Source organism: Crotalus tigris, unplaced genomic scaffold (assembly GCF_016545835.1).
Source record: "Crotalus tigris isolate CLP2741 ecotype Arizona unplaced genomic scaffold, ASM1654583v1 scf7180000018350.1424685, whole genome shotgun sequence".
In the NCBI taxonomy this organism is placed as follows: Eukaryota; Metazoa; Chordata; class Lepidosauria; order Squamata; family Viperidae; genus Crotalus; species Crotalus tigris.
The window spans coordinates 592478-618394 of NW_024096959.1; the positions used below are offsets into that span (position 1 = coordinate 592478).

The 25917-nt window shown below is 36.4% G+C and overlaps 1 protein-coding gene across 2 annotated transcripts in view; it reads left to right on the plus strand.

Moving 5' to 3' along the window:
• The window catches only part of CENPE (centromere protein E), a 61901-nt gene that overhangs the window by 18204 nt on the left and 17780 nt on the right, over positions 1-25917 (plus strand). For both annotated transcript variants that reach the window (XM_039350688.1, XM_039350689.1), the window contains 16 exons: positions 136-270; positions 924-1101; positions 2646-2794; positions 3526-3828; positions 6156-6467; positions 7258-7416; positions 7560-7787; positions 8224-8517; positions 8618-8755; positions 9849-10007; positions 16593-16907; positions 17070-17207; positions 17461-17619; positions 20581-20793; positions 21140-21352; positions 22039-22251. In XM_039350688.1, the coding sequence (XP_039206622.1) occupies positions 136-270; positions 924-1101; positions 2646-2794; positions 3526-3828; positions 6156-6467; positions 7258-7416; positions 7560-7787; positions 8224-8517; positions 8618-8755; positions 9849-10007; positions 16593-16907; positions 17070-17207; positions 17461-17619; positions 20581-20793; positions 21140-21352; positions 22039-22251 (3306 nt within the window). The remainder of the gene's footprint in view (positions 1-135; positions 271-923; positions 1102-2645; positions 2795-3525; positions 3829-6155; positions 6468-7257; positions 7417-7559; positions 7788-8223; positions 8518-8617; positions 8756-9848; positions 10008-16592; positions 16908-17069; positions 17208-17460; positions 17620-20580; positions 20794-21139; positions 21353-22038; positions 22252-25917) is intronic.

Consider the following 25917-nt stretch of genomic DNA (forward strand, 5'->3'; position numbering starts at 1 on the left):
AATAAATTTATGAATCATCTTTTTGACTTTTCTGACCACAACCCACCAACCTTACAATAAAATTAGCTTTTAATTTTCATTGATGGAATATTTGTCTCTGCTTAAACCACACTATCATATTCTTCATGCTTGCAGCAAACTCCAAGGAAAAGCCTGGATGAAGTGCAAGAGTTAAAGCAGTCTCTTAGAGATGCTGAAGCAGTTGCCCTGGATGCAAAGAAAGAATCTGCATTCCTCCGAAGTGAAAATCTAACACTGAAAGAAAAAATGGTAAAAAAAAAAAAAAATAGTAGCATTAGCTGCTGAAAATCAGCTCTATATATTTTTTTTAAAAAAAACAACACTTCAAAACTCCAGAACATGTTTGTAAAATAGCTATTTGTTTCACATTAGAAGACTGTTATGTAAATCAGAGGTCCCCAAACTTTTGGGCACTAGGGATCAGTTACGTGGAGAGAGGTTTTTCCGCGGACCGGAGGGGGTTTGGTTTTGTGTGCTGCCTGCATCCCGCCAATGGGGCTTTCCTTGTTTGTACGGCCGGGTTGCTAGCATGCCGTGGCCCGGTACCGATCCATGGACTGGGATTTGGGGACCCCTGATGTAAATGGCAAGCGAATTGATAAAAAACTTGTGGCATCTTTCCCCAGGATCGGATTTAGATGCAAGAAGAAGATAACATTAAGGAGCCAATCGCATTAAAGATTTAAGTAGATGGTGCTGCCTTATAATTCCTAGAAGAAATCTAGTGACAATTTGGGGGGAGGTGAGACAATGCTGCCTAAGATGGTTTTCCTGTAAGCCAGAAAGCGGAGATCACAGAACTCCCATGACAATGGTCCTCAGATATACAAGTTTGTTGTTGTACATTGCCAATTTGTGCTTGGATGTTCATGTTCGTACTATGCTAACTCATCCCCACATAGAACCAGCTCTCAGATACTTACAATCAAATGGAAAAAGACCTTGGAAGCCTCAAGACCCAGTTAGAAGCTGGAAAAGTCACCTATAAAAAAATGCAGTCTGATCTCCAAAAAGAACTGCAATACTACTTTCAAGAAAATGCAAAGCTGACATCACTGGTGGAAGTTAACAATTCAAAAGGTACTATTCACAGAAACCATTTCCCCTGCCCTTTACATAACTGCCAAATGTTGAGAAAATGTTTTATAACTTAGTCAATAGAATGCTGGTTGGAATATTGGGAGTTGTAATTCCAGCACATGTGGAGTATACATTGAGTTGGGAAAGGTTGCATTAAATTAAGCTGCATTGATCAGGAAGGCTTCTGAGAAGTTGGAATGGGAAGATGTCTTATTTTTTCTGTCTTGTTGCTTTACTTTTATTTTTTTAGGTTTTGTTTGTTTCTTTATTTGACTTTGTTTTTGCAGTTATTTCTTGTGCAGAGTTTGGGCCTCCTCCCCTTTCCAAATTGAGATTTTTAAAAAAAAAAATCTAGTAAAGGTGATATCTTGGTTTTGTAGTATTTTAAAGCTTATCAAATATACTTAGGTTGTCATGGTTCCAATAGATGAATCCAGTAAAAGAACTTCAAGGCAAGAATTCTTCCTTAAAGAACATTTTCTTAGGAAACAAAGTTTCAGCACTTACATAGTCAAACCCAATAATGAGATTCCCTCCTCCCAGATACAAAGTAACAAATTGCAAATCCCACCCCACAAAAGCTGTCATAAATCACATTCCCCAATTAGCACAAACTGCAGGCTTTTCTCTCTGGCCCCTCAGCCTGCCAAAACCTTATCAAAACAGGTCCTTGAGTTCCCACACTTCTATATTGTTATGGCTAGCTAAACCCTCAGGCATTTACCCCCTTCTCCCTTCTACATCTGAACTCTAAAAGAATAGAAAAGGCACATTAAAAGCAAAAGTAAAAATGGCTGCTGGTTCTCAGTTATCAGAGCGACGACATCCATTGTCACAACGTTGGCATAGGTTTTCATGTATCTCATTGATGAGACATTTAATTTAGTTGCCGCATCTCTCAACAAAACCATGGCAGCTACAATGAAAAAAAAGGTCTCAGGTATTTTTCCTCTTAAAATGGGTTGCATGTAGGAAGGACACTGGAATCCAGTTTGTACCAGCCTTCCTATATTTAACGAAAACAATATAACTGCTGCTCTGGAGTTTCAAAATTAAAGATTGCTCTGAAAATCAGAAGTCATATCGGTAGAATAAAAGTGAAACACAAAATGGAGAAAGGAACTGTGTAACTGACTAAAGGAACAGAGAGGAAATAAACCAAACTGTAGGAGCAGCAAAGCTTTAATTTTCAGGGATGCAAGGCAGAGTGGCTTTTGTTGTTTTGTTAGTGTTTTCTGTTTCTTTCAGCGTTGTCATTTGCAAAACTCGGGATATAAATTACTCTATTTTAACAAGAAATTTCACCCTGCCCAAAATGTATAAAAAATAAAAACTGGGGTTTTAGCTCAGAGATTTACTTGTGGAAGGGCCAAGATTTAATCTCCAGTATTTCTGAGTAAGGCTGCAAAAATGCATAAAAACCAAAGAGCTGTGAATGGTATGGGCTCCCCATGATGTAGCTCCCTGTGTATAGAACAATCCAGTCAGCAGCACAGTTGTCATTCATTTCTATGATGAGTTTGGCCTCTCTCTCTCTTTTCCAGACTTGCTACCATGTGTGGATTTGGAAGGGAAAATGGATTTAAAAAATGACCTACATAAAGCTTTGGAAGAGAATGTGAGTTTAAAGGAAAAGATTACTGCTTTATCAGAAGCAAACTCTGGATCAGATCTGGAAATCTTACATAAAGAGGTAAAATTATTGCATGAATCATTGGAAATTAGTCAATACCATTTTCTATGGCACTGTTATATTTTCAAGTGAAACGCTTTCTCTTTTCAGAATAAAATTTATTTTCTTTACTGTTTCCTAAAACAGACTTCTAGCACTAGTGAGCTATTTCAGCATTGCAAACAATTTTATTGACTTTTAGCAGAATTTGTGTCCACCAGTAATTAGTTGCTAGGGCATTACATAGTGGTTTCAGAACTTGCTCTCAGCAAAATAAATAGTTGTCTCCTGGAACGGTTCCAAAGCAGTTACCCAATCCTGAAAAAAGAGGCAGCTGCTTTAATGATTCAAAAGCAATGTTGTTTTGTTGCATTATCTCCTGATTTCTTTCATATTTTGAGAATGGAATTTTGGGTGTTAGAGATTGCTAAAATTGGGGAATCCAGAATTTGTTAGAAGATAGGATTGATTGGCAATAGTGTGATGAAGTAGTAATAGACTTCAGCTAGGAAAGTAAAGCAAGTCTCTACAAGATTTCCTTTTAATATTAAGGCAAGATAATGATAGATAACCTTTTGATTAGTTTTGGAATAATGACAGACATCAAATTGATTCCAGTTAGAGAAGCAAATCTAGAAACCCAAAGAATTATCTTCCATTATTATCTAGTTAATTTTTAAAACATAAGAAAGGCTGTAAGAGCTGTTCTCCAATATTTTGTTCATAATGTATGCCTTTGGTCTTATTAACAGATTGTTGAAAAAAATGAGACAATTGCTTTGCTGATGTCAGAAAAAGAAATGTTGCTTTCTCAAGTTGCTGAAAAAGAGAGAATGGTTCATGAAGCTACTCAAGCACTGGCATCCAAAATGGATTTAGCAAAGGATGAAGTGATAAGAGAAAACACCATAGCTTTTGAAGAACTCAGACAACCGTGTGATAAATTGGAGCAGATATCCTTGGTTGTGGCTGAAGAAAACAAATCCATGAAAACACAAATAGATTCCTGTTCCAATGAAAGTCTCAATACATCCATCAGTTATATCATCCAAGAGGTGAGTGCCCATTTTATAATATGATAAGTCAATGGATACATTGTCGGATCTTTTGATGCTTCATCTTTGCCCATACCTGCTGATGTTAAATATATTATTGGTCATATATTATTGCACAAAGGGTTGGGTTATGAATATTGCTTACTTAACAGGTCAGTCTGCAAATACAGGTAGCTCTCAACTGAGACCAAAATTTCTGTTGTTAAGTGAGAAATTTCTGTTGTTATGAGTTTTGCCCCATTTTACGGCCTTTATTGCCACAGTTCTTAAGTAAATCAGTGCACTTGATAAGTTAGCAGCCCGGTTCTTAAGTGAATCTGCCTTCCCCATTGACTTTGCTTGTAGAAGGTTGCAAAAGGGGGGGATCACATGACCCTGGGACACAGCAATGTTCATAAAAATGAATCAGTTGCCAAGTATCTGAATTTTGATCACCTGATCATGAGGATGCTATAAAGGTCCTAACTATGAAAAACGGTCATAAGTCACCTTTTTAGTGCCATTGTAACATTGAACAGTCACTAAATGAATTGTTGTAAGTCGAGGACTACCTGTGCTGCAACCTATGGCACCCAGATCTTAGCTGGAACCATTAAACTATTTTGTCTTGGCCTTTAATATCTGGGATGTCATGCCAGAAAGAATTGTGCTGTTAATTGCTCGGTGTGCTGCCCATTTCAACAGCTGCAGAAGTGCACGCAGGCTTGCCTCCATCAACAGGAATAAACTGGAGTAGTATAGTATATAGTATGCTCATCTAACATGAAACTGCTAATTGTTTTGTCTTAACCTTGTTCATAAATGCTATCATGTTAAACTATAACATAGGGGTCTTTTTTAGACACAGCATGTTATGCGAATATAGGAACTACAGCATGTTTGCTTAAATCTAGACTTGGGATTTGGAGCATTGTATGAATCCATACATTGTATCCAGGTTAAAGGAAGTATTACACCCATTATACTTTGTATATCAAATTACATCTGGGAACTCAGCCTACTGTGTTGGAACCTAGGTGCCTCTTGGTTATTATCAGTTTTCCAATTTCACACAGAAAGTGAAATTAGAATTATCTGCTGCTGCTTTAAAGGAAAAGATTTAGCAAGAAATGTCCTATGGCAAAACAATTGCCTTTTATACCCAATATACTGAGAATTTATTAATCATGGGTGCAAAACAGACAGATACATAAATTGAGTTATCAGCCTCTGAAATACCTTTCCTGTTAAGTCCTCAGTATTAGCATTAGCCCCACGTATATTCCATGGCTGTGCTAAGCATCTACTATTTTTTTATGCTAAAAGTTCAAGCAAGGGTTAATTATGATTCTAGCCTGGTTCAGGGTATATGCAAGGCTGCTAGAAGTCTTGAATCTCTCCAGGGTCTTAATTATTGATACAAGATCATTATTTAAGACAGTGGTTCTCAACCTTTTTAATGCTGCGACCCCCAACCGGTTGTAAGTCGAGGACTACTCAACTGGTGCAGCACCGTTTGCAGAATGGGACTTTTGGCGGGCTCAGCAGGGCAGAGACAGCCTGGACAATTCCTATTGGCTTTTGAAAGCCAATAGAATTAGACTCTATTCAAGAGAGTCTATTCTATTGGCTTTCAAAACCCAATAGAATAAAAGGGAGTAGCACAGCTAAGGAAAAGGGGGAAAAAAATGGCGGACTGAAATGATCGTTCGACCCCAAATGGGGTCCCGACCCACAAGTTGAGAACCACTGGTTTAAGAGAATGTTGTTACAATACACTGGAAAATGACTTTGTGTAGCAGCATCACTTTTACATATAATACGAAAACATACATACATACATACATACATACATACATACATACATACATATGTAGGTCTTTGATTATTCAGATTTTCTCCCGCGTAAAATTGGAAGTATCTTGGCGACGTTTCGACGAAGTCCCATTCATCATCTTCAGGCTGGTGTTTTCAGCTTCGCGAAGCATGAAGCTGAAAACACTAGCCTGAAGATGACGAATGGGACTTGGTCGAAACGTCACCAAGACACTTCCAATTTTACGCGGGAGAAAACCCGAATAATCAAAGACCTACATACAAATACCCGCGAAAACCTCAGAATATATATACACACACACATATACACATGCATACATACACATATACATATTTGATGGTATAAGGAGAATGTAGAGGAGAGGAACTGATTCTTAATCATTTGCAAGCAGTTCATTAAATTATTGCAAAAGAAAATTAAATACAATTACAAAATTTGACAACTTTTGATGTTGCATTTTCAGTGTATTAAATTATGTTTAACATATATACTATAATCTAAAATATCAAAGCAATCTAGCAAAAATGGAGAATTGCAAGAGAAGGACTTAGAGCAAGAGGTGCTACCTACTTTTAAAGAACAACTGGATGAAGCTCATCAGAAGCTGAATGAAATGGAAGAGCTCAAAGATCAGCTGAAGGTTTGGGAGTCTAAAATGAAAACTGAGGAGGCACAAAAGTTAGACATGATGCAAAGACTTCAGGAGGGTAAAGAAAAAATAAGAGTGTTGACCGAAGAAAGAAATGACCTCAAACAAAAACAGGAAGCCCTTGAGAAGGAGAGAGATCAGCTCAAAGAAGATATACAAGATACTATCTGTATGGTAAGCTAAACACAGCAGATAAACAATAGACAAATAGCAGGTGGCTTTATAGTTATGGACCATATTTATTCTTTTGGAACTTTTAATTGATTGGGTATGGTTTTTGAGTCAGCAAGGAAGAACTGTATTTAGTGATATCACTAAGTACAGCCCAAAATAATGGTCTTTTAGGGAAGCTAAGAGTGATAACAGGCACATCATGCCTCACAAACACTGAGCATGGCCATTTACATTCTTACCTTACATTCATTTTACATGTGCTTTTCAGAAAAATGTAACCATATCTTGCCTGTTTTGTTGCTGGATCTTTGTACTCAATCATAAGGGTGTTTTTGAGAAAAATTAGGCATTTATTCAATGGAACAACTTGCCTCCAGAAGTCAAGGGTGATCCAACCCTGGAGGTTTTTAAGAAGAGACTGGGCAACCATTTGTCTGAAATGATATAGAACAGTGTTTCTCAACCTTGACAATTTTAAGGCATGTGGACTTTAACTCCCAGAATTCCACAGCCAGCATTGCTGGCTGTGGAATTCTGGGAGTTGAAGTCCACATGCCTTAAAATTGTCAAGGTTGAGAAACACTGATATAGAATCAACTGCTTAAGCAGAGGGTTGGATTTGACGATCTCCAAGGTCCCTTGCAACTTTGTTATTCTGTTCTGTTACCACATGTAATATCAAATTGTCCATCCTTGTATCAAGAAAGCAATCAAGTGTAGAGAAATATTTTTTGCATCCCACAATTCTAATTCATATATATGTATATTTTTTCTATCTTTTTTGTGAAAGAATATTGAAGCTCAGGAAGGGTTCATGAATGCTCAGAATTCTTTGAAGCAGTGTCAAAAGCACATCAAAGAACTTGAAGAAACCATTGCAGAGAAAGACAAACAAATTTCAAGAGCTAAGGAAACTTTTGAAATCACGACTGATGATCAAAAACAACAGGTAAGAGATATCTGTAACAGAAATGTATTGACAGAACAAAGTTTTGGTTAAGTTTCTTGATACAGGACGTTCATTTTCTGTTAGACGAAAGGCTGCTCATTTATTTTCTCCAAAGAACTTATGGAAAAATGTATTCATTGCAGATATTGCAGATACTGCAGATACTAAAATTAGCAGACAACTTGGAAGACGTCTCGGTAAAAAAACTTCAAAATGAAGAAGATATAAATCAGATTGTGCTAGACGTCAACAATGAACTTCAGCATATCAAGGAGCACATTACCACTCTCCAGCAAGAGAAGATGGCATTGCAGCATCAACTGGAGAATTTGGAAAAGGAAAAGAATCAGTATCTAGAAAGCAACCAAATGGTACACATCAATCAATGTATTTATTGTTCTGACCCACCTGTTGTAACAAATAAGATCAAACTTGCACCAAAATGCCCAAACATTAATAAAATACATTAAAATGTACCAAAATCAATAAAAACATCGAAACAGTATTACAGGAAATGAAATAATAGAAAACATTAAGAATGTTTGATAAAATAAATCTCTCTGTTTAATAGCGTACCATGCAAAACTTGCTAATTTGAATGAATGCTTGATGACAACTTGTAGACTGGAAAATTAAACAAAAAATCAACTCCGTCACGGTTAGATGACTTCTAACCACCAAAAGGTTGCTAGTCTCTTCTCTGAAACCATGGCATATTCCTTCTTTCCTACCTTTCATAGAAAATTAAAAAATCAGAAACATGTGCATCATTTGATCTTCATAAACATTCTTTCTCAAATCCAACAGCTACAAACAAAGTCCTTTGACCTGCAGCAGTCACTCCAGATGAATCAGCAGAATGTGGAAAATTTTGATGACACAGATCAGCTAAAAATTAGTTTTGAGTCTCAAATGGAAGCCCTGCAGAAGGAGAAAGCCGAGCTAGTTCAGAAGCTTCACTGCACTGAAAAAGACATCAAATACATTAGCCAAGAAAAAGAGCATCTGAGAATGGAGGTAGAGGTTCTTCAAGCTGAGAAAGATACCATAACTCAAACTATCCACCATCTGGATAAGACTATAGAGAAGCTGATTCCAACGGTAAGAATTCAGTTGCTTTGGGGTAGATAACTTTTTATTAGATTAGGGTTTAATTTAAATGTGGTTGACTTGATATCATGTGGCTTTATTTTTGTTAAAGAATTTGGAACTGCAGGAACAGTTGAAGGAGGCTAATAATTCTCTCAGTGAACACAAGGAAATGGTAGAAGAACTGAAAGGAAAAATCATAGCCACAGATTCTCAGACTTCAAAAATTCATGAGGAGTTGAAACAAAAGGTAAGAAAATGTGTGTGGCATTTTAAAAGCATTACTATTATTTATTGGATTTAAAGGCCGTCTGCTTCCAGAATAATTTTGTTCAGTTTATATTTTTTAAAAGAGAAAAACAAAGAAAACACTGGAAGCATTTGGAAAACTATATTCCGTATATCCCTCCCCAAAAATTAAAAAAAAAAATTCCACCACTAACAAGGCTCCTCAAAACCCTTACTGTAAGGCCTTTAAAGATTCTTCAGATATCATCAGGGAAGGAACTATGTTGATCTCAGAAAGGATAGGCAGAAACCCTAATACAGACATGTTAAACCCGTGAGGTCGCACAACGTATCAGAGCTTTTTTGCCATTGTCGGCAATGGGGTGGGCGTGGTTTCCCGATGATGCATCTGGCCCACGGGCTGGCAGTTTGACACCCCTGCTCTAAGAGATATGCAGATACAGCTTTATATATTATAAACAGCACTTTGAATTGCACCTAGAAACTCACTGACAACTAGTGTAGTTCAGTTAGCATTAGTGTTCCATGGGCATTCCAAGGAATTCTCAGCAGTGCCCCCACTGCTGCATTCTGAACCAACTAGCTTCGAATTGGTCTTCAAAGGCAGCCCCACCTAGACTGCTTTGCAGTAATTCAGCTTACGGTGACTAGGACATGGGAAACCAACTGAAGGGTTTCCTGATCCAGGAATGGATGCAATGGTGACACCAGATGAAAGTATGCAAAGATACCCTTTATCATACTTGCTACCTGCTCTTCAAGTAGGAGCAGCATGTACCAGATGACCCAGAGATTAGGTGCCAATCGTGAATACGGGAATGTAATCTCATCCAAGACTAAAGATGGAATGAACTCAAATCTGGGGTGTTCAAAAGTCTACAGCCACTTGGTTTTGTCAGGATTGAGCATGATGCTTTAAACATCTGTCATTTAAAGTTCTCCAGTGCCCTAGCCATTAATTTTCATTCTAAATTTCACGATTATTGAAACTTTTGGTGTTTTCTTGAATTACATTATAAAAAACTGATGTGCCGACTGATTTTATTTCATGATGTGATGAGTTTTTTTTTTCTTTTTCTAAACATATATTTAAGGCTGAAGATACTCAATTAGAACAGGAGAAATTGTTGGCATATGTAAAATTACAAGAACATGAAGTTAATACACAGAAGAATTTAGTTCTTGAGAAACAACAGATGTTTCAGAAAATTGAAGAGGAATTTAAAGAAGAAATAAAAAAACTAAAAGGAAAAGTAAGTAAATGACAAGTAGAATAATGTTAATAAATATGGCCTAAAAATTCAAAATGATTTTTTTTGAAGTAAGTTCAGAGTTTTTTGATAATATGTCCTTTTATATTTCAAACTTTCTAAAAGCCTCTAATTTTAAAAATTCAAGATTGTGCAGATGAAAAGAGCCCTTATGCCAAAATTACACAGAACATATTCAGAAAGTAGAATTGATTCTGAGTTGTAATAATAATAGCTTTGAAAATGGGATTAATAGAGGAGTGGAGCATTTTTCCAAATACCAGAAAATGAGCATGTTATCTTGCTGATATCTACTGAGAGGAATTGGTCTTAAGGGAAGAGAAAGCTAAACTGGATAGAACTTTGGTTTAATCTACCATGATTCTTCCACATTCAGAGAAGTTTGAATTTTTCTTACAAAATCTATAAAAGAAATTAAAACTTGTATTCTGTTTCATATCTGGTGTTTTCTTCCTGTAAGCCACCTAGAGTCAACCTAAGTTAGTTGAGCAGCCATATACATTTTTAATAAGTAAATAAGTAATAAGGTTAAATATCTGGGAGTATACATTATAGCTTCTAATGTTAAATTGTATAAAAATAACTATGAGACACTATGGGTAAAAGTGCAAAAGGATTTAAATGATTGGAAAAAGCTACAATTATCTTCGCTGGGGAGAATCTCAGCGATTAAAATGAATGTTCTTCCAAAGTTTCTTTTTTTTTGTTTCAAATGATACCTATTTTGAAAAAAGATGCCAATTTGGATGAATGGCAGAAGGGTATTAATAAATTTATTTGGGCGGGGGAAAAAACCAAGAGTTAAGTTTGAGATTATACAAGATGTACGGGAAAGAGGGGGACTTAAGGCACCTAATCTGAAATTATATTATGATGCAGTGGCTTTAACATTGATTAGTGATTGGCTTAATTTAAGAAATAAAAATGAGGGATGGGATTTACTATATGGATGGCACACATATCTAATTTATGATAAAAAAAGTAGATCAGGTTTTTAAATCCCATATTTTAAGAAGTGCTTTATTGCGTGTCTGGAAGTATTATTATAGGTTAAATTATAAAATACCAATTTGGGGGATTCCTGGACATGAGATAGAGGGGGTATCTAGGGGTGTGAACTTGGATAGGATTTCTTATAAGGAATTACTTAGATTGGTAGGGAAGGATTGGCAATTAAAATCTTTAGTTGAGTTAAAGCAAGAAAATATTGTACAGTCTTGGTTTCAGTATAACCAATTGTTGGTTAGGTGGAGCTTAGATCAAAAGGTTGGTATTAATTTAGGGGATGAGAATTTGGTAAAACAGATTAAAGATTCAAATCGAGCCCACATAAAGAGAATTTATAATGTTTTAATAGAATTGGACTCTGAAATGGATTTAGTTAAAGATTGTATGATAAAATGGGCTCAAAATATTCAAGAACCGATTTCATTGGATATATGGGAGGTAATTTGGGTTAGAAATGTAAAATTTACCCAGGCTCAAAATTTAAGAGAAAATTTTTATAAAATGTTTTATAGGTGGCATTTGGATCCCAAAAAGCTGTCTTATATGTATCCCAATTTACAGCCCAAATGCTGGAGATGTGGTAGCTTGGATGCAACCTATTTTCATATTTGGTGGACTTGTAGAAATATAAAAGCTTTTTGGATTAAGATTTGGCGGAACATTCAAAAGATTTTTAAAAGAAAGATAAAGTTCACGCCACAACTATTTTTGTTGGGTGTTATTGTAGATTGTGATGTTAAAGAAACTACTTTGATGTTGAATTTTATAACAGCTGCAATGTTATTAGTAGGGCAATATTGGAATAAAGATTCTTTGCCTACTATAGAAGATTGGACGCTTAAGGTGTCAAATTTAGCAGAAATGGCAAAAATTTCTGCTTACTTGAAGGATCACTCACAAGAAAAATATATTTCAGTTTGGAGAAAATGGATAGATTATATTCAGAATAAATATGGGATTAAAAAGTTTCATTTAGCCTATGAGTAAACTTTAGAGTATTATTAATAATTTCTTTTTTAATTTTTATTGGTTTTAGTATGGTTTAACAATATTGATTTGTTTATATTATGTTTATTTTTAAGTTGTTTATATTTATGTTATAAGGGAATTAAAGTACGTTATGAACTTTATTACTTGTATAGTTGGGTAATGTTTTTTTAGAGTTTGATTGTTTATTTGTAACCCTGTAATCAGCTCTGGGAAGTGGGGGAGGGGGGTAGAGGTGGGTAGGTCTTGGGATGTATATTATATAAAATTTTTCAGTAAAAATAATTAGCAGAAATAAGTAAATTTAAATTTTGTCCTGATTCAACTGATCAATTTTCAGTTCAATCTGTACTGAAAGTCCTGCTACCAAAGTCATTTATAAAGCAAAGTTCTAACCTGGAAGGATGTCAATCATGGTTTGGCCAGTTCCTGTTCCTTTTTTTTTTTTTTCATAAATGTTATGGTGGATCACTTAGATTTAACTTTCTAAACACATCTCCTTTCAACTTTATGTAGACTCAGAGGAGCACTAGTAGCTCTGGTTCAATTTTGCAGGGAGAATCATTTGGACACAAACCATCATAGTTCCAAAACTGTTATTTGCCAGAAGACCTAAGGGAAAAATGAGTTAAATTCTTGGACATGATCTTCCATGATAGCTCTAAGTAGGTCACGGCAGGTATCTTGTACAATACCCCCAGAGATGTACTACCACCATTCTAAAAATTTTATTAAACTGATATTTGCAAACTATAAACTTAAGCAAAGTCTGTGGCAAAAAAATTACAGTATTCAGTTGTATCTCTTTTCAAGCTCTATGCCAACTCCTCTCAGAGCTCAACTCAAATTCCTAAGTCCAGTATGTAGATTTCCAAGTTTGTCTCTTAAAATGTTCTACAACTGGAGAATGGCCGGCTGAATGAGAAGGCCATAACATGTCTGCATTCAGGCCATCCCTGCATACACACTTCACCATTGGAAGATGGACATCAGACTACTTATAACAATTTTTGCTGGTCAAACTATTATCCTTTGAGCTCTATATTACAAGCAGACCATTCTTTATGTGGCACATAGTTGACACAGGGCACCAATCTTATGCAGGGCTCTAAATCTCACAGTCAAAGAAAATCTAAAATATATAGTAATGCTTTCTTACACATGCTTTCTAGAACAGCTTTCAGCTTGCTGCAATGCCAGCTTTTTAGCAGTATTAGAAAATAAAGAAATATTCCCTTCTAGGCACATCTATGCCCCATGACACTGGACCAAGTTAAAATAACCAAGTAATATGTTTTTCTTTTGCTCATTTTATGGAGATTCATGGTATTCTTCATTATCCTATTCTCAGTGCTGCTAGGTTTATCAGATTAATTCTATATCACTCACTACTCTCTGTTTTTAATCTTCTTACAGCACATAATGTTTCCGAGTAGAACCAATCTATCTCAACACTTGCCAGGCGATTACACTGCCATGTCCACCTACATAGTTTTATAAAGCTCTTAATTTATTTTCTTCTTTAACTCTTCAATTGTACAATATATTTTATTCATCAATTAAATTGTGCCTAAACTCTAATCTTAGGAACTGACCCTTATAACTTTTTGGCAGTTTTAGCTTTATATCAATTTGTTTGGCTTTTACCATACCATCTTTTAAATTGTTATCTTCACAAATTTCAAAAATGATGCTTTTATTGCTGGGTAAAGAATAAAATGTGGAAACCATGCCCACTATCCTGGGGGGGTGAGGAGAAGATTTACATCAAAAGTCGCTCTTCTGCAGCTGTAACATTATAATCAGTCTCTGGGAATCTGTGTTCTAGGAGTCTCCAGTAATTGGAAATGTATGGCAGTTTTCTGTCATATTGAAGCAGGGTATAAGCCCCCAAATACACCTGGCGTCATTTTTTTTTTTTATTAAAGAGTTTTATAAATTTTACAGAAAATAAAAGACAATACAAAAACAAAAAACAACATATACAAATAAAAACAAACATTACCCAACAAAACCCCCCTTCCCCCACCCCTACCCAACCCCCCCTTCCCCCCCCCAGGGCCTCCCAGAGCAGAATATAGGCTTAATTAAAAAAATTAAAAAAATTTATATTTATAAAAAAAAGAATATAAAATAGAATATATATATATATATAAAGTTAAAAATTATGAAAAAACTATATAGTATTTTTTTATATCAAATTTAAATTGTATGAATTTTATCCATTTATCCCAAACAGCAAGAAATTTCTCTTGCGTTTGACCCTTTAAGAAAGCCGAAATCTTTGCCATTTCCGCCAAATGAGACACTTTAAGAAACCATTCCTGCAATGTAGGCAAAGATTCCTTCTTCCAATATTGTCCTACTAACAGCCTCGCAGCTGTAATCAAATTTAACATCAATATAACCTCCTTTGTATCACAATCAATAACTATACCTAACAAAAATAATTGTGGAGTAAATTTTACCCTCCTTTTAAAAATTCTCTGGATATTCCACCATATCTTAATCCAGAATGCTTTTATCTCTCTGCACGACCACCAAATATGATAATAAGTAGCGTCCATACAACCACATCTCCAACATTTAGGTTGTAAGTCAGGGTACATAAAAGACATTTTTTGTGGATCAAGGTGCCATCTATAAAACATTTTATAAAAATTCTCCCTTAAGTTCTGTGCTTGTGTAAATTTGACATTTCTCACCCAAATAGTTTCCCAGGTGTCCAATGGAACTGGCTCACCAAAATTCTGCGCCCATCTAATCATACAATCTTTAATTAGTTCCGTTTCTGAATCCAATTCAACTAAAACCCCATAAATCCTCTTAATGTGGGTTTGTCTTTGATCCTTCACTTGCTTAATAAGATTTTCATCTTCTCTGAGAAAACCCACCTTACGGTCCATCTTCCATCTGTCTAATAATTGCCTATATTGGAACTAAGAATAAATAATATTTTCTTGTGCTAACTCTTCCCGTGATTTTAACTGCCAGTTTTGTCCATCCCATTTAAGTAACTGTCTATAGGACACCATATCCATTTTAACCCCTCTTTTTATTCCTTCTATTGCATGCCAAGGTATAGCCCATAATGGTACTTTGAAATCACTTTTATAATATTTTCTCCAAACCCTAAGTAAAGAAATTCTTAAGATATGAGATTTAAAAGCCCAATCCATTTTTTTATTAAATATTAAATAGGCATGCCACCCAAAAAGTAAATTCCATCCCTCTAAGTGAAGTATATCAGAATTTGTCAAATTTACCCAGTCACTAACTAATGTTAAAACCACCGCATCATAATATAATTTCAAATTCGGCACCTTGAGTCCTCCCCTCTCACGGAAATCTTGCATAATTTTAAACTTAACCCTTGGCTTTTTCCCTGCCCAAATAAATTTATTAAGGCCTTTCTGCCACTCAGTTAAATTGATCTCATTCTTCAAAATCGGTATCATTTGGAACAAAAAGAGAAACTTGGGTAGAATATTCATTTTTATCACTGCAATTCTTCCCATGAGGGATAATTGCAACTTTTCCCAATTCTTCAAGTCTCTCTGTACCCTAACCCACAACCTTTCATAATTATTTTTAAATAATTTTGCATTAGAAACAGATAGCATCACCCCCAAATATTTTACCTTATTAACAATTTCAAAACCCGTCAAATTAACCAAAGTTTGCTTCTCCCGACTGGTCATATTTTTAGGTAAAATTTTAGTCTTATTAACATTAATCTTAAAACCCGAAACCAAACCATAATTATGAATCAACTGTAATAATTTTACTACAGAATAAGTAGGTTGCGACAAAGTGATAACCAAGTCATCCGCAAAAGCTCTTAACTTATACTCTTTTTTATTAACTTCTATTCCTTTAATTTCCTGCGACTCTCGAATTTTGATCAACAGTATTTCCAGTGTTAAGACAAACAGCAACGGTGATAATGGGCAACCCTGTCTAGTACCTTTCTCTATTGTAAAAACCTCTGACAAGCCTCCATTAACGATAAGTTGTGCCGTTTGTTTTTGATATATTACCATAAGAGCTTGCAATATCTTTTCACCAAAATTCATCTCTTCCATTACTCTTAACATAAAATGCCAATTCAATTGATCAAAGGCTTTTTCAGCATCTAAAAATATCAGCCCTGCAGGAACTTGGTTATTTTTATCTAAATATTCTAATAAATTAATAATTTGTCTGACATTATTTTTCATGTACCTTCCAACCCAGATTGATCTTTATGCACCAGGTGGTGCACGCATCATTTTTAAAAGGGTGAAACCGCCTTGTAATTAACCCTACAATGCACATGTGGGGAGAAAAAACCAGAAAAAATCCTGACATCTATGACATCCCATTCCTTCATCAGCCTATCTATTCTAAATCTTGTGTAGATAAAAATGTTAGCTCTGGATTCTGATTATTTTTTTAAAAATGTCTCTGTTCTACACTTTTGGTGCCTTTCTTCCAATATTTCTAAATAATCAGAAGTTTTGGATTTACTCCCAAATAATCAGGAGTAAATGCAAAATAGCCTAATTCTTCTTCGTGGAAATCATGTTTCAGATCCAACATCTGGAAAACAATTCCTTCAAGCTGCAGCAACTGCTCCGCCTGAAAGAAGAGGAGAATCAGCAGAATGTAGGGAACATGAAGGATGCAGAACAGCTGAAAGTTATCCCTGACTCTCAAATGGAAGCCCTGCAGAGGGAGAAAGCCGAGCTGGTTCAGAAGCTTCAGAGCACTGAAGAAAACGTCAAATACATCAGCCAAGAAAAAGAGCATCTGAGAACAGAGATGGAAGTTCTTCAAACTGAGAAGGATAACATGGTTCAAACTGTCCACCGTCTGAGTGAGACTATAGAGAGGCTTGTTCCAGTGGTAAGAATTAATTAATTCAATTTATTTGCCGCCATCTTGTTTCAAGGCCACTCTTAATTTGCTGCCACCTTTGCCATCCTTTTTGTTAGATTAGGATTTTATTAAAATGCGGTGGTCAACTTGATTGCATGTGACTTTATTTTTTTTTTGTTGTTGTTAAAGAATTTGGAACTGCAGCAAGAATTGAGGGAGGCTAATAATTCTCTCAGAGAACATAAGGAAATGGTAGAAGAACTAAAAGAAAAAATCATAAGCACAGATTTTCAGACTTTGAAAATTCATGAGGAGCTGAAGAAAAAGGTAAGAAAGATGAAATTTTAAATGTTTTAATACTAAGGAGTGTCTGCTGTTTTAAACCACCACCACCCACTTTCCCCTGGTCAATTTTCCTTATTTAAACTAAAGGAATTGGAGGAATCACAACTGCAGGAATTCTTAATATTTCTTTGTTTTGTTCAAAAGGAAATGCAACTGATGTCCTGAGTTGTTGTATTTCATAATATGATCTCTTTCTCTCTGTCTTCTCTCTCTCTTTTTACACACATATATTAAGAGTGAGGATAGTCAACTTGAACTAGAGAAATTATTGATATATGTAAAATCACAAGAAGATGAGGTAAATACCCAGAAGAATTTGGTTCTTGAGAAACAACAGATGTTTCAGAAACTTGAAGAGGAGATTAAAGAAGAAACAAAGCACTTGAAAGAAAAGGTAAGAAAATTACAACTCTCAGTTTTATTTTATTTTTTTTAAAAAAGAAGCCTGGATAGGTAAAAAGGAACTATTTTTTTAATTTACATAGCACATATTCATACTGTGAAACTGAAACTGAACCAGGATTAACCAAATTTGGAAGCACTCAACAGCTGTTAGACTATAATAGTTTTGTACCACCTCCCATTTCAACAGCAGCTTCTTTCTGAAGGCTAGTGTCAATAGGACACATTATCCTGCTCATGTCCTTCTTGTGGGCTTGCAATCACAGTCTAGTTGGCTTCCAAGAGACTGGAATTGAGTTTGATTAGATTGGGCTGGACTCTTTCATGCTCTTAGAAGTTAGACAAAATTACAAAATATATAAATTACATTAAAACAAATCTAAATTTTGCTTGATTTATTGGAACATGCAACTTGAAAATCAAGTGAGATCTTATCTGACAAATGTTTGGGGTCCTGATCCATACCAAATGTTCTGCCCCCAAGGGTATTTATCTAGGATGTCAAACAACTTTATTTACTTCCTCCACTCCTGTGGACTTTTCTTTAAGTTCAGACTGGGTCACTAGAGGGACCTGAACTTTCACATGTGCATAGATGTGCACATACCATGTTGTTAGAAAAACACATGCCTATTCTGCTTTATGCAGACAACTCTCTAATTCACTGTACCAGTCCAAGTGTGGTTTAACATAAGAATTAACTTTTGCTGATTAAAAATGAAAGAAGGATTATTTCAAGTCTTGATTAGCCTTTTTTTGTGTGTGTGTGTGTAAAAATGTTTTATTGTTTTTTTCCATTATTTATAAAAGCTTGGGATACAACGTGGTGGTCAGGGTGACAAATCATTCGAAAACAAAATCATATAAGTATAGCTTAGATTAATTATCAAAAATTTCCTCTCTATTTCCTAAATATAATGTTGCTTATTAAAATTAATAGAATTTTAGGTAAAATTCAATCAAGCAAAAATCATCAATCACATTGCGATTATAATAATCTATATCCTGTTTTTAAGCTTTACTAATTATAGTTCTCATACTCCAATTACGTTTTAATGAACATATAGTTAGGGTATTTCAGGTATCCTTAATGATAAATCATTCATTGGGACTAATTTTTTCCCTGTCACAAATAGCTCTTCCTCTCTCTCTATTACAACATAGTTATCATAGTTAAAATAATAATATAATTCCAACAAATACAATTCTATTTTTAAGAATATATTCTGTCATTTCATTAATCTACATCTGTAAAAAATCTTTTAACCCCTTTAATAATGTTTAGACCTTCCAATACTTATCAGCTATAATATCAGAAAATTCCCATCCTTCATTCATTATTAAATCAGACAAAATCTCTCTATTACAGCATAATTATAATATGAGCCGAGGTAGCGCAGCAGTTAGGGTGCAGTACTGCAGGCCACTTTAGCTGACTGTGTTCAGCAGGTCAGCGGTTCAAATCTCACCGGCTCAAGGTTGACTCAGCCTTCCATCCTTCCGGGATAGGTAAAATGAGGACCCAGATTGTTGGGGGCAATGTAAATATATATATATATATACATTGCTTACTGGTGTACACCACTTAGAGAGTGCTTGCACTTAAAGCGGTATATAAGTCTCATAAATAAATAAATAAATATGTTTAAAATAATAATATACGTTCAACAAATACATTTCTATTTTTAAAAATATATTCTATCATTTCGTCAATCTACATGTATAAAATCTTTTTAACCCCTAATAAAGTTTACTCCTAATAAATTTTACTCCTTCAGCTATGATAACAGTAAATTCATATCCTTCATTTGTTATTAAATCAGACAAAATCTCTAAAGCCTTTTTAACCTATCAAGTAACATTTTATATCACGTTTAAACCTAACTTTAGCTTTCTTTCTATGCCAAATTGGTTCCCATATTAAAGCTTTTCGGTTATCGAGCCTCAAAATTTGGTTACAAAAATTTCTGAAAATTCAAACTGAACAAAGTTTTCTTCCCTTTCTGCCAATATCATCTGAATATTATATTCACTTTTATTCCATGTTATAGTTAAAAGTAAGTTATCTGCTTTGTTGTAATTTTGTATCTGGATATCAATTTCTGTTATTTTTGGTAGTTGAACTGAATCAATTACAGTGATTCCTTGGTCATCGAAGTTATCCATCAGTTGTAGGTAACGTTGTGTAAAATTAGTTGGCTCAGTGATTTCCGCATTTTCTCCCAGTGTAAGTTCACAATTGGGTTGCAAGATTAGCCATTATTTAATCTTAACTGAAATGCGGCCTATTGTTTAGGGAAAGTCTTAAGAAATAAAATGAAAGCCAAGCTTATTCTGATTGTAGGGGTGTCTGATGGCGGAGGTGGTTAAACAAGAAGATGATGGTGGCTGCAACTGTGCAGTCATGGCACACACACAAAAAATGCAAAACTTTAATTGCATAATCACAGCTTACATCTTGACTTTTAGGAACCCCTGCCAATACCCCAGAAGAACTGAGTTGCAGTAGGGGAAAATTTAGAAATTCTAGAAATTTAGAATATCTAGAAACATATTAGAACGGAATGGAATGTATAATCTAATTGGACAAGTGATTACATTTTGAAGGTTGCCAATTTATGAACTGCAGTGATTATAGTAATGTTTATGTTTGTACAGTCGTACCATGTATTTTAAATATTTACTGCACTGGAAAGTTAGGAAAATTGCATTTATGAATCAAAAATAATTTGAAATATTTAAAAGGAGCACTCTAAGGGCTTCAGCTATTTAGGGAAACAAAGAAATTTTAATTTCCTTATTGTTTACCATAAATCTTGACTTTGATTTAGTTTTCCCTAACTGTGCATCCTCCATATTTTGACTGTGAAGGGAGTTAAAAAAACTGCTGTTATCTCAAAAGAATTAGCTGGGGCAGGCTGCTGTAGTAATGGTGTAACATTTAATTTCTTAGATAATAAAATCAAATGAAGAGGTAAGCAGCCTTACTGAGGAAAAGAAACAATTGACAGCCGAACTGAGAGAACAGGAGAAATGTGTCCAACAGCTACTGAAGGAGAAGTCCTTGCTTCAAAAAGAGAAAGATGACCTTCAGGAGGTTATGCAGAACTCTGGAGAGAAAACTCAAAGCCAACTTCAGGAGACCTTATCTGAAAAAACTGCAAAGGTGGGGGATGCTTTTCAGTGAAAGGAATTATCTTTGTATATCAATATTTTAAATATTTACTGAACTGTAAAGTTGGGAAAAGAGCATTTGTGAATCTAAAATAATTTGAAATATTTCAAAAGAGCACTGTAAGGGATTCAACTGTTTAGGGAAACAAGCTCATTTTAATTTCCTTAGTATTGTTTACCATAAATCTTGATGCTACACAAAGTTTGATTTAGTTTTCCCTAACTGTGTGTCCTCCACACAGTTAGGGAATGATGGGGGTTTAAAAACTGCATTTATTTGCAAAGGGATTGGCTGGGGGAAGGCTGCTTTAGTAATGGTGTAACATTTAATTCCTTAGATAACAAAATTAAATGAAGAAGTAAGCAGCCTTACTGAGGAAAAGAAACAGTTGACAGCCGAACTGAGAGATCATGAGAAATATGTCCAACAGCTACTGAAAGAGAAGACCTTGCTTCAAAAAGAAAGAGATGACCTTCAGCAGGTTATGCAGAACATTAGAGAAGAAACTCAAAGCCAACTTCAGGAGAGCTTATCTGAAAGTGTTGCAAAGGTATGTGATGCTTTCCAATGAATGGAATTATGTTTGTACACCAGTATTTTAAATAGTTACTGAACTGGAAAGTTGGGAAATTAGCATTTTCTAGAATAATTTAAAATATTTAAAAAGAGTGCTCTAAGGAATTCAAATGTTCAGGGAAAGAAGCAAAATTTAATTTCCTTAGTATTGCATTGCTTTCCATTGAGGACTTGAATACTATACTATACAGGTCATAAACTGTTTCAACTCCTCCCCTCTATAGGGCATTGCATGCCAAAACAACTAGATATAGAGACCATTTTCCCCCTCTCTGCTGAACATCTAATCCTCACATAACTGTCTTATTACTAAGAATATTTACTCATCTAATAAGGCTGTATTACTGTTATCCTTCTCATCTTTCTTACTACCTTCTCCTATTGGTATCTTAGGATTATATTACTTTGTTGTTTTTATGTACACTGAGAGCCTGTGCACCAGAGACAAATTCCTTATGTGTCCAATCACATTTGGCCAATATATTCTGTTCTGTTCTTTAAATAAAGCTTGATGCTACACAGAGTTTGATTTAGTTTTCCCTAACTGTGCATTTTCCATATTTTGATTCTGAAATATGGGGGTTCAAAACTGCTATTATCTCTCAAAGGCACTAGGTGGGGAAGAGTGATTTAGTAATAGTGTTACATTTAATTTCTTAGATCATAAAATCAAATGAAGAGGTAAGCAGCCTTACTAAGGAAAAGAAACAATTGACAGATGAACTGAGAGAGCAGGAAAAATATGTCCAACAGCTATTGAAAGAGAAAACCTTGCTTCAAAAAGAAAGAGATGGCCTTCAGCAGGTTATGCAGAACATTAGAAAAGAAACTAAAAGCCAATTTCAAGAGACCTTATCTAAAAATACTGCAAAGGTATGGGACGCTTTCACTTGAATGGAATTTCACTGATATAGTCTTATTCTGTAAAACCATTGGTGCCAGATGTGTAGGTCAAGCTTTCAACCTAAACATTATGTTGTAATTTTCCTTAAATCTTAATTATAATTAAAGCATCCTTGGGGAGTTGAATGCTTTATGTCAAGTTTGGACATCCTTCAGGTAGCATTAGCAATAGCACTTAGACTTATATACTGCTTCACAGTGCTTTACAGCCCTCTCTAAGCAATTTGCAGAGTCAGCATATTGCCCCCAACAATTTGGGTCCTCATTTTACCAACCTCAGAAGGACGGAAGGCTGAGTCAACTTTGAACTGGTGAGACTCAAACTGTCGAACTGCTGACAATTGGTAGTCAACAGAATTAGCCTGCAATATTGCATTCTAACCACTGCGCCACCATGGCTCTAAAGGTAACCTTTAATATTATTAGGATGGGCTGAGGATTGATGTTCCTATATCATGCAGCCAGATAAGAACTGGATTTTCTGGGATAAGGACATTCTTACATTATTGGAATTTCATATTAAAAAGGGTAGAAAACAGTGCCACTGTTTCTTCAGCTTTTTTCAGTGGTATAATCAGTGAGTGCTATGGGATATCATATGCATTTTGTTCAGAAATTATATATAACTATAAAGAATAAATTTATACTTTGTCCAGCTCTGTTTCACCAACTGGAGCAGAAAAATCAGACTTGTAATACTTGTTTTTAAATCCATTTGATTCGACAGTGCCAATTTAAAAGCAATTCAATTAGATCTTCTGAATCCTGATTTATATTTAAGATTCACTTTGTTGATAGATACAGAAAGTAGTTACTGAGTCAACAAATCAATATTTACTAAGGGAATAAATAATGGAAACAGCATCAACCATGACAAAGCAAACCCAGCTTGAAAGTTGCCAGCCTGTTTCTTATTTCAATCTCTGTTTAAAGTTGTTCTTTAAGCACATTTTTTTCATGTGGAAGAAAAGTTTGTTGATTCACTATTTAATCATCATCCCTATTTTAGACAACCAAAAATAAGTTGAACATTAATTTTTCACATGAGTCTTGTCCTATTTTTTTCACCAAAGATTAATGCATATAATAAAAACTTGCAGATAAATCTAGAAAGTTGATAGCCCAGGCTCAAGACCCGAGCACCACGCAACAGGATGAGCTGCCATTACTTGCCCCAGCAACTGACCATCTAGACCAGGGGTAGGCAACCCAAAACACTCAAAGAGCTACTTGGACCCGTTTCCCACCGAAAACAAAACACTGGGAGCCGCAAAAACAAATAAACGTGAACACCAGGGAAGTTCTAAACTACAAAAGTTTAATACAAACGCCAAGCTTTCTTCGGCAACTGCTGACATCATCAGGGCTTAAAATCCTGGTCAGTAGGAGAGTCCTTTTATAGATTGACCAAGGTCTGCACCCGGCTCTTGGACCTCGTCATTGGGCCTGATTGAATAGGCTGTGTTCCAGTCGCAGTTCTTATATTAGCAGTTGTTCTTTTCCTGCATCTCTTGTCTGTGTGTGTGACATCGTACATTCTCCCTTTGCTGAGTTCAGAATCAGGCGGGGTATTTCCCCCCTTTTTTTGTTTGACCGTGTCTCTTACATCATTCAATTGCGTGTTCCTGTCATCTCCTCCCTTGCCCCTCTCAGATTGTCTAGGTGTAGTACATCCCCCTCTTTTTTCTTTTTCCTCACAAATCCCACCCACATAGTCATGATCTCCGTAAGTATTATCCTGACCGGTTTTCACCATTCCCCCCTTGTCCTTGGTGTCCTTTGCTCGTACGTTGTTATCTCGAGAGCTGTTTCGTATTTTCCGTTGGTATGGTCGGACCGGCGCTGCAAGGCAGGGTGGGCGGGCCATCGCCGCCAGATGGGTCGGCGAGGACGTCCTTCCTTCTCCTGAGCGTGATCGGGTAACCATCGTTCTAAATCGTCCCCTCTCATCTTCTCTGATCCCCCCCCATGCCCCTGTATCCTGGTTTCAATCAGGTCACCTTGAATGTTCTTCATGCGGCAGTCAGAAACCCCGATCTTCACTGCCCTCCCTCCATTCCTGGCACTCCCCGCTCGTGCGTCGTTGTCTTGGGAGTCATTCTGGATTTCCCGCTGATGCAACTGAACCAGCGCTACAAAGTGGGGTGATCGAGTTACCGCCGGGCGGACCAGCGAGGTTGTCCTCTCCTCTCTCGAGCATAACTGGGTGACTATCACTCCAAATCGTCCCCTCTCGTCATCTCCGATCTCCCTGTGTCTCCGCAACTCAGTCTCAATCAGGCCATCTTAAATATTCTACATATGATAGTCAGAAATTTCAGCCAAGGATATTCGGCAGTCCAGTACAGGTGGCATCCCCCCATTGGGGGATGTAACCCTTTCCTGATGTAACCCTGATGTACAGGTTGCTGATCCTACAGCTCCCATCGATCTCTCAATCCTCCGAGAGCGCGTGTTCACTCCGGGGGCAGGAAGGTCCCTCGAATGCTGCTCGCACCTCACACGGATGTCCACAAGTTGTTGAGGGGAGGATGTCTCCTCCGTAGTCCTCTCTGCTGATGTATTCGATGTATTGTTGGACTGCTTCCAACGGGGTGGAGGATTGTCCATGCTCCATGTTCTTAGCATTAGATGAGGCGGACAAAGATTAATGTGCCAGTATGTATGTGTGTGTGTGTGTGTGTGTATATATATAATATATATATATAGGTCTTTGGTTGTTCGGGTTTTCTCCCGCGTAAAATTGGAAGTGTCTTGGCAACGTTTCGACGAAGTCACATTCGTCATCTTCAGGCTGGTGTTTTTAGCTTCTTGCAAGAAGCTAAAAACACCAGCCTGAAGATGACGAATGTGACTTCGTCGAAACGTTGCCAAGACACTTCCAATTTTACGCGGGAGAAAACCCGAACAACCAAAGACCTATATACAAATACCCGCGAAAACCTCAGAAAACATAATATATATATATATATAGGTCTTTGGTTGTTCGGGTTTTCTCCCGCGTAAAATTGGAAGTGTCTTGGCGACGTTTCGACGAAGTCCCATTCGTCATCTTCAGGCTGGTGTTTTCAGCTTCGTGCTTCGAGCAGCAATGTGTGGTCTTAGCTGTTTCTTCCTTTTAACTGCCAGTGGGGGTATGAACTGATTGGGTGGGAGCTTGGCTGTGTTCTGATTGGGTGGAGGTGTGTTCTGATTGGTTAGGGGCTTGGCTGTGCTCTGATTGGCTGGGGGGTTGGCTGTGCTCTGATTGGCTGGGGGAGTGTTCTGTTTGGTTGTGCTCAGGTTAGTCTGAGTTGCAGAGGGGTTTAAGATTTTGGGCTGCCTTGCTATTTTTGGCTTCGCGTTCGTGGTCGTGCCTCATCTTCATGGAGGGTGTCAGTTTGCTTCATGTATGGATTGGAGGGCTTTAAAGTGGCTAATGATGCAGCTCTGGTCTGGCTTCTGGTTTGTGGTCGTGCCTCATCATCGGTGTGGCTTTGGGTTTGCTTTTTGCGTGGATGTGTGGTGGTGACATCCTGTGTGGTTTTTGTGAGTGTGGGTCTGGTATCATTTTTTGTGTTAGGGAGTCGTTTGTCAATAAGGGCGGGTTTCCAAATGGCTGGTAGGCGGGAGGTATCATCTCGCTTGTTCATGCTG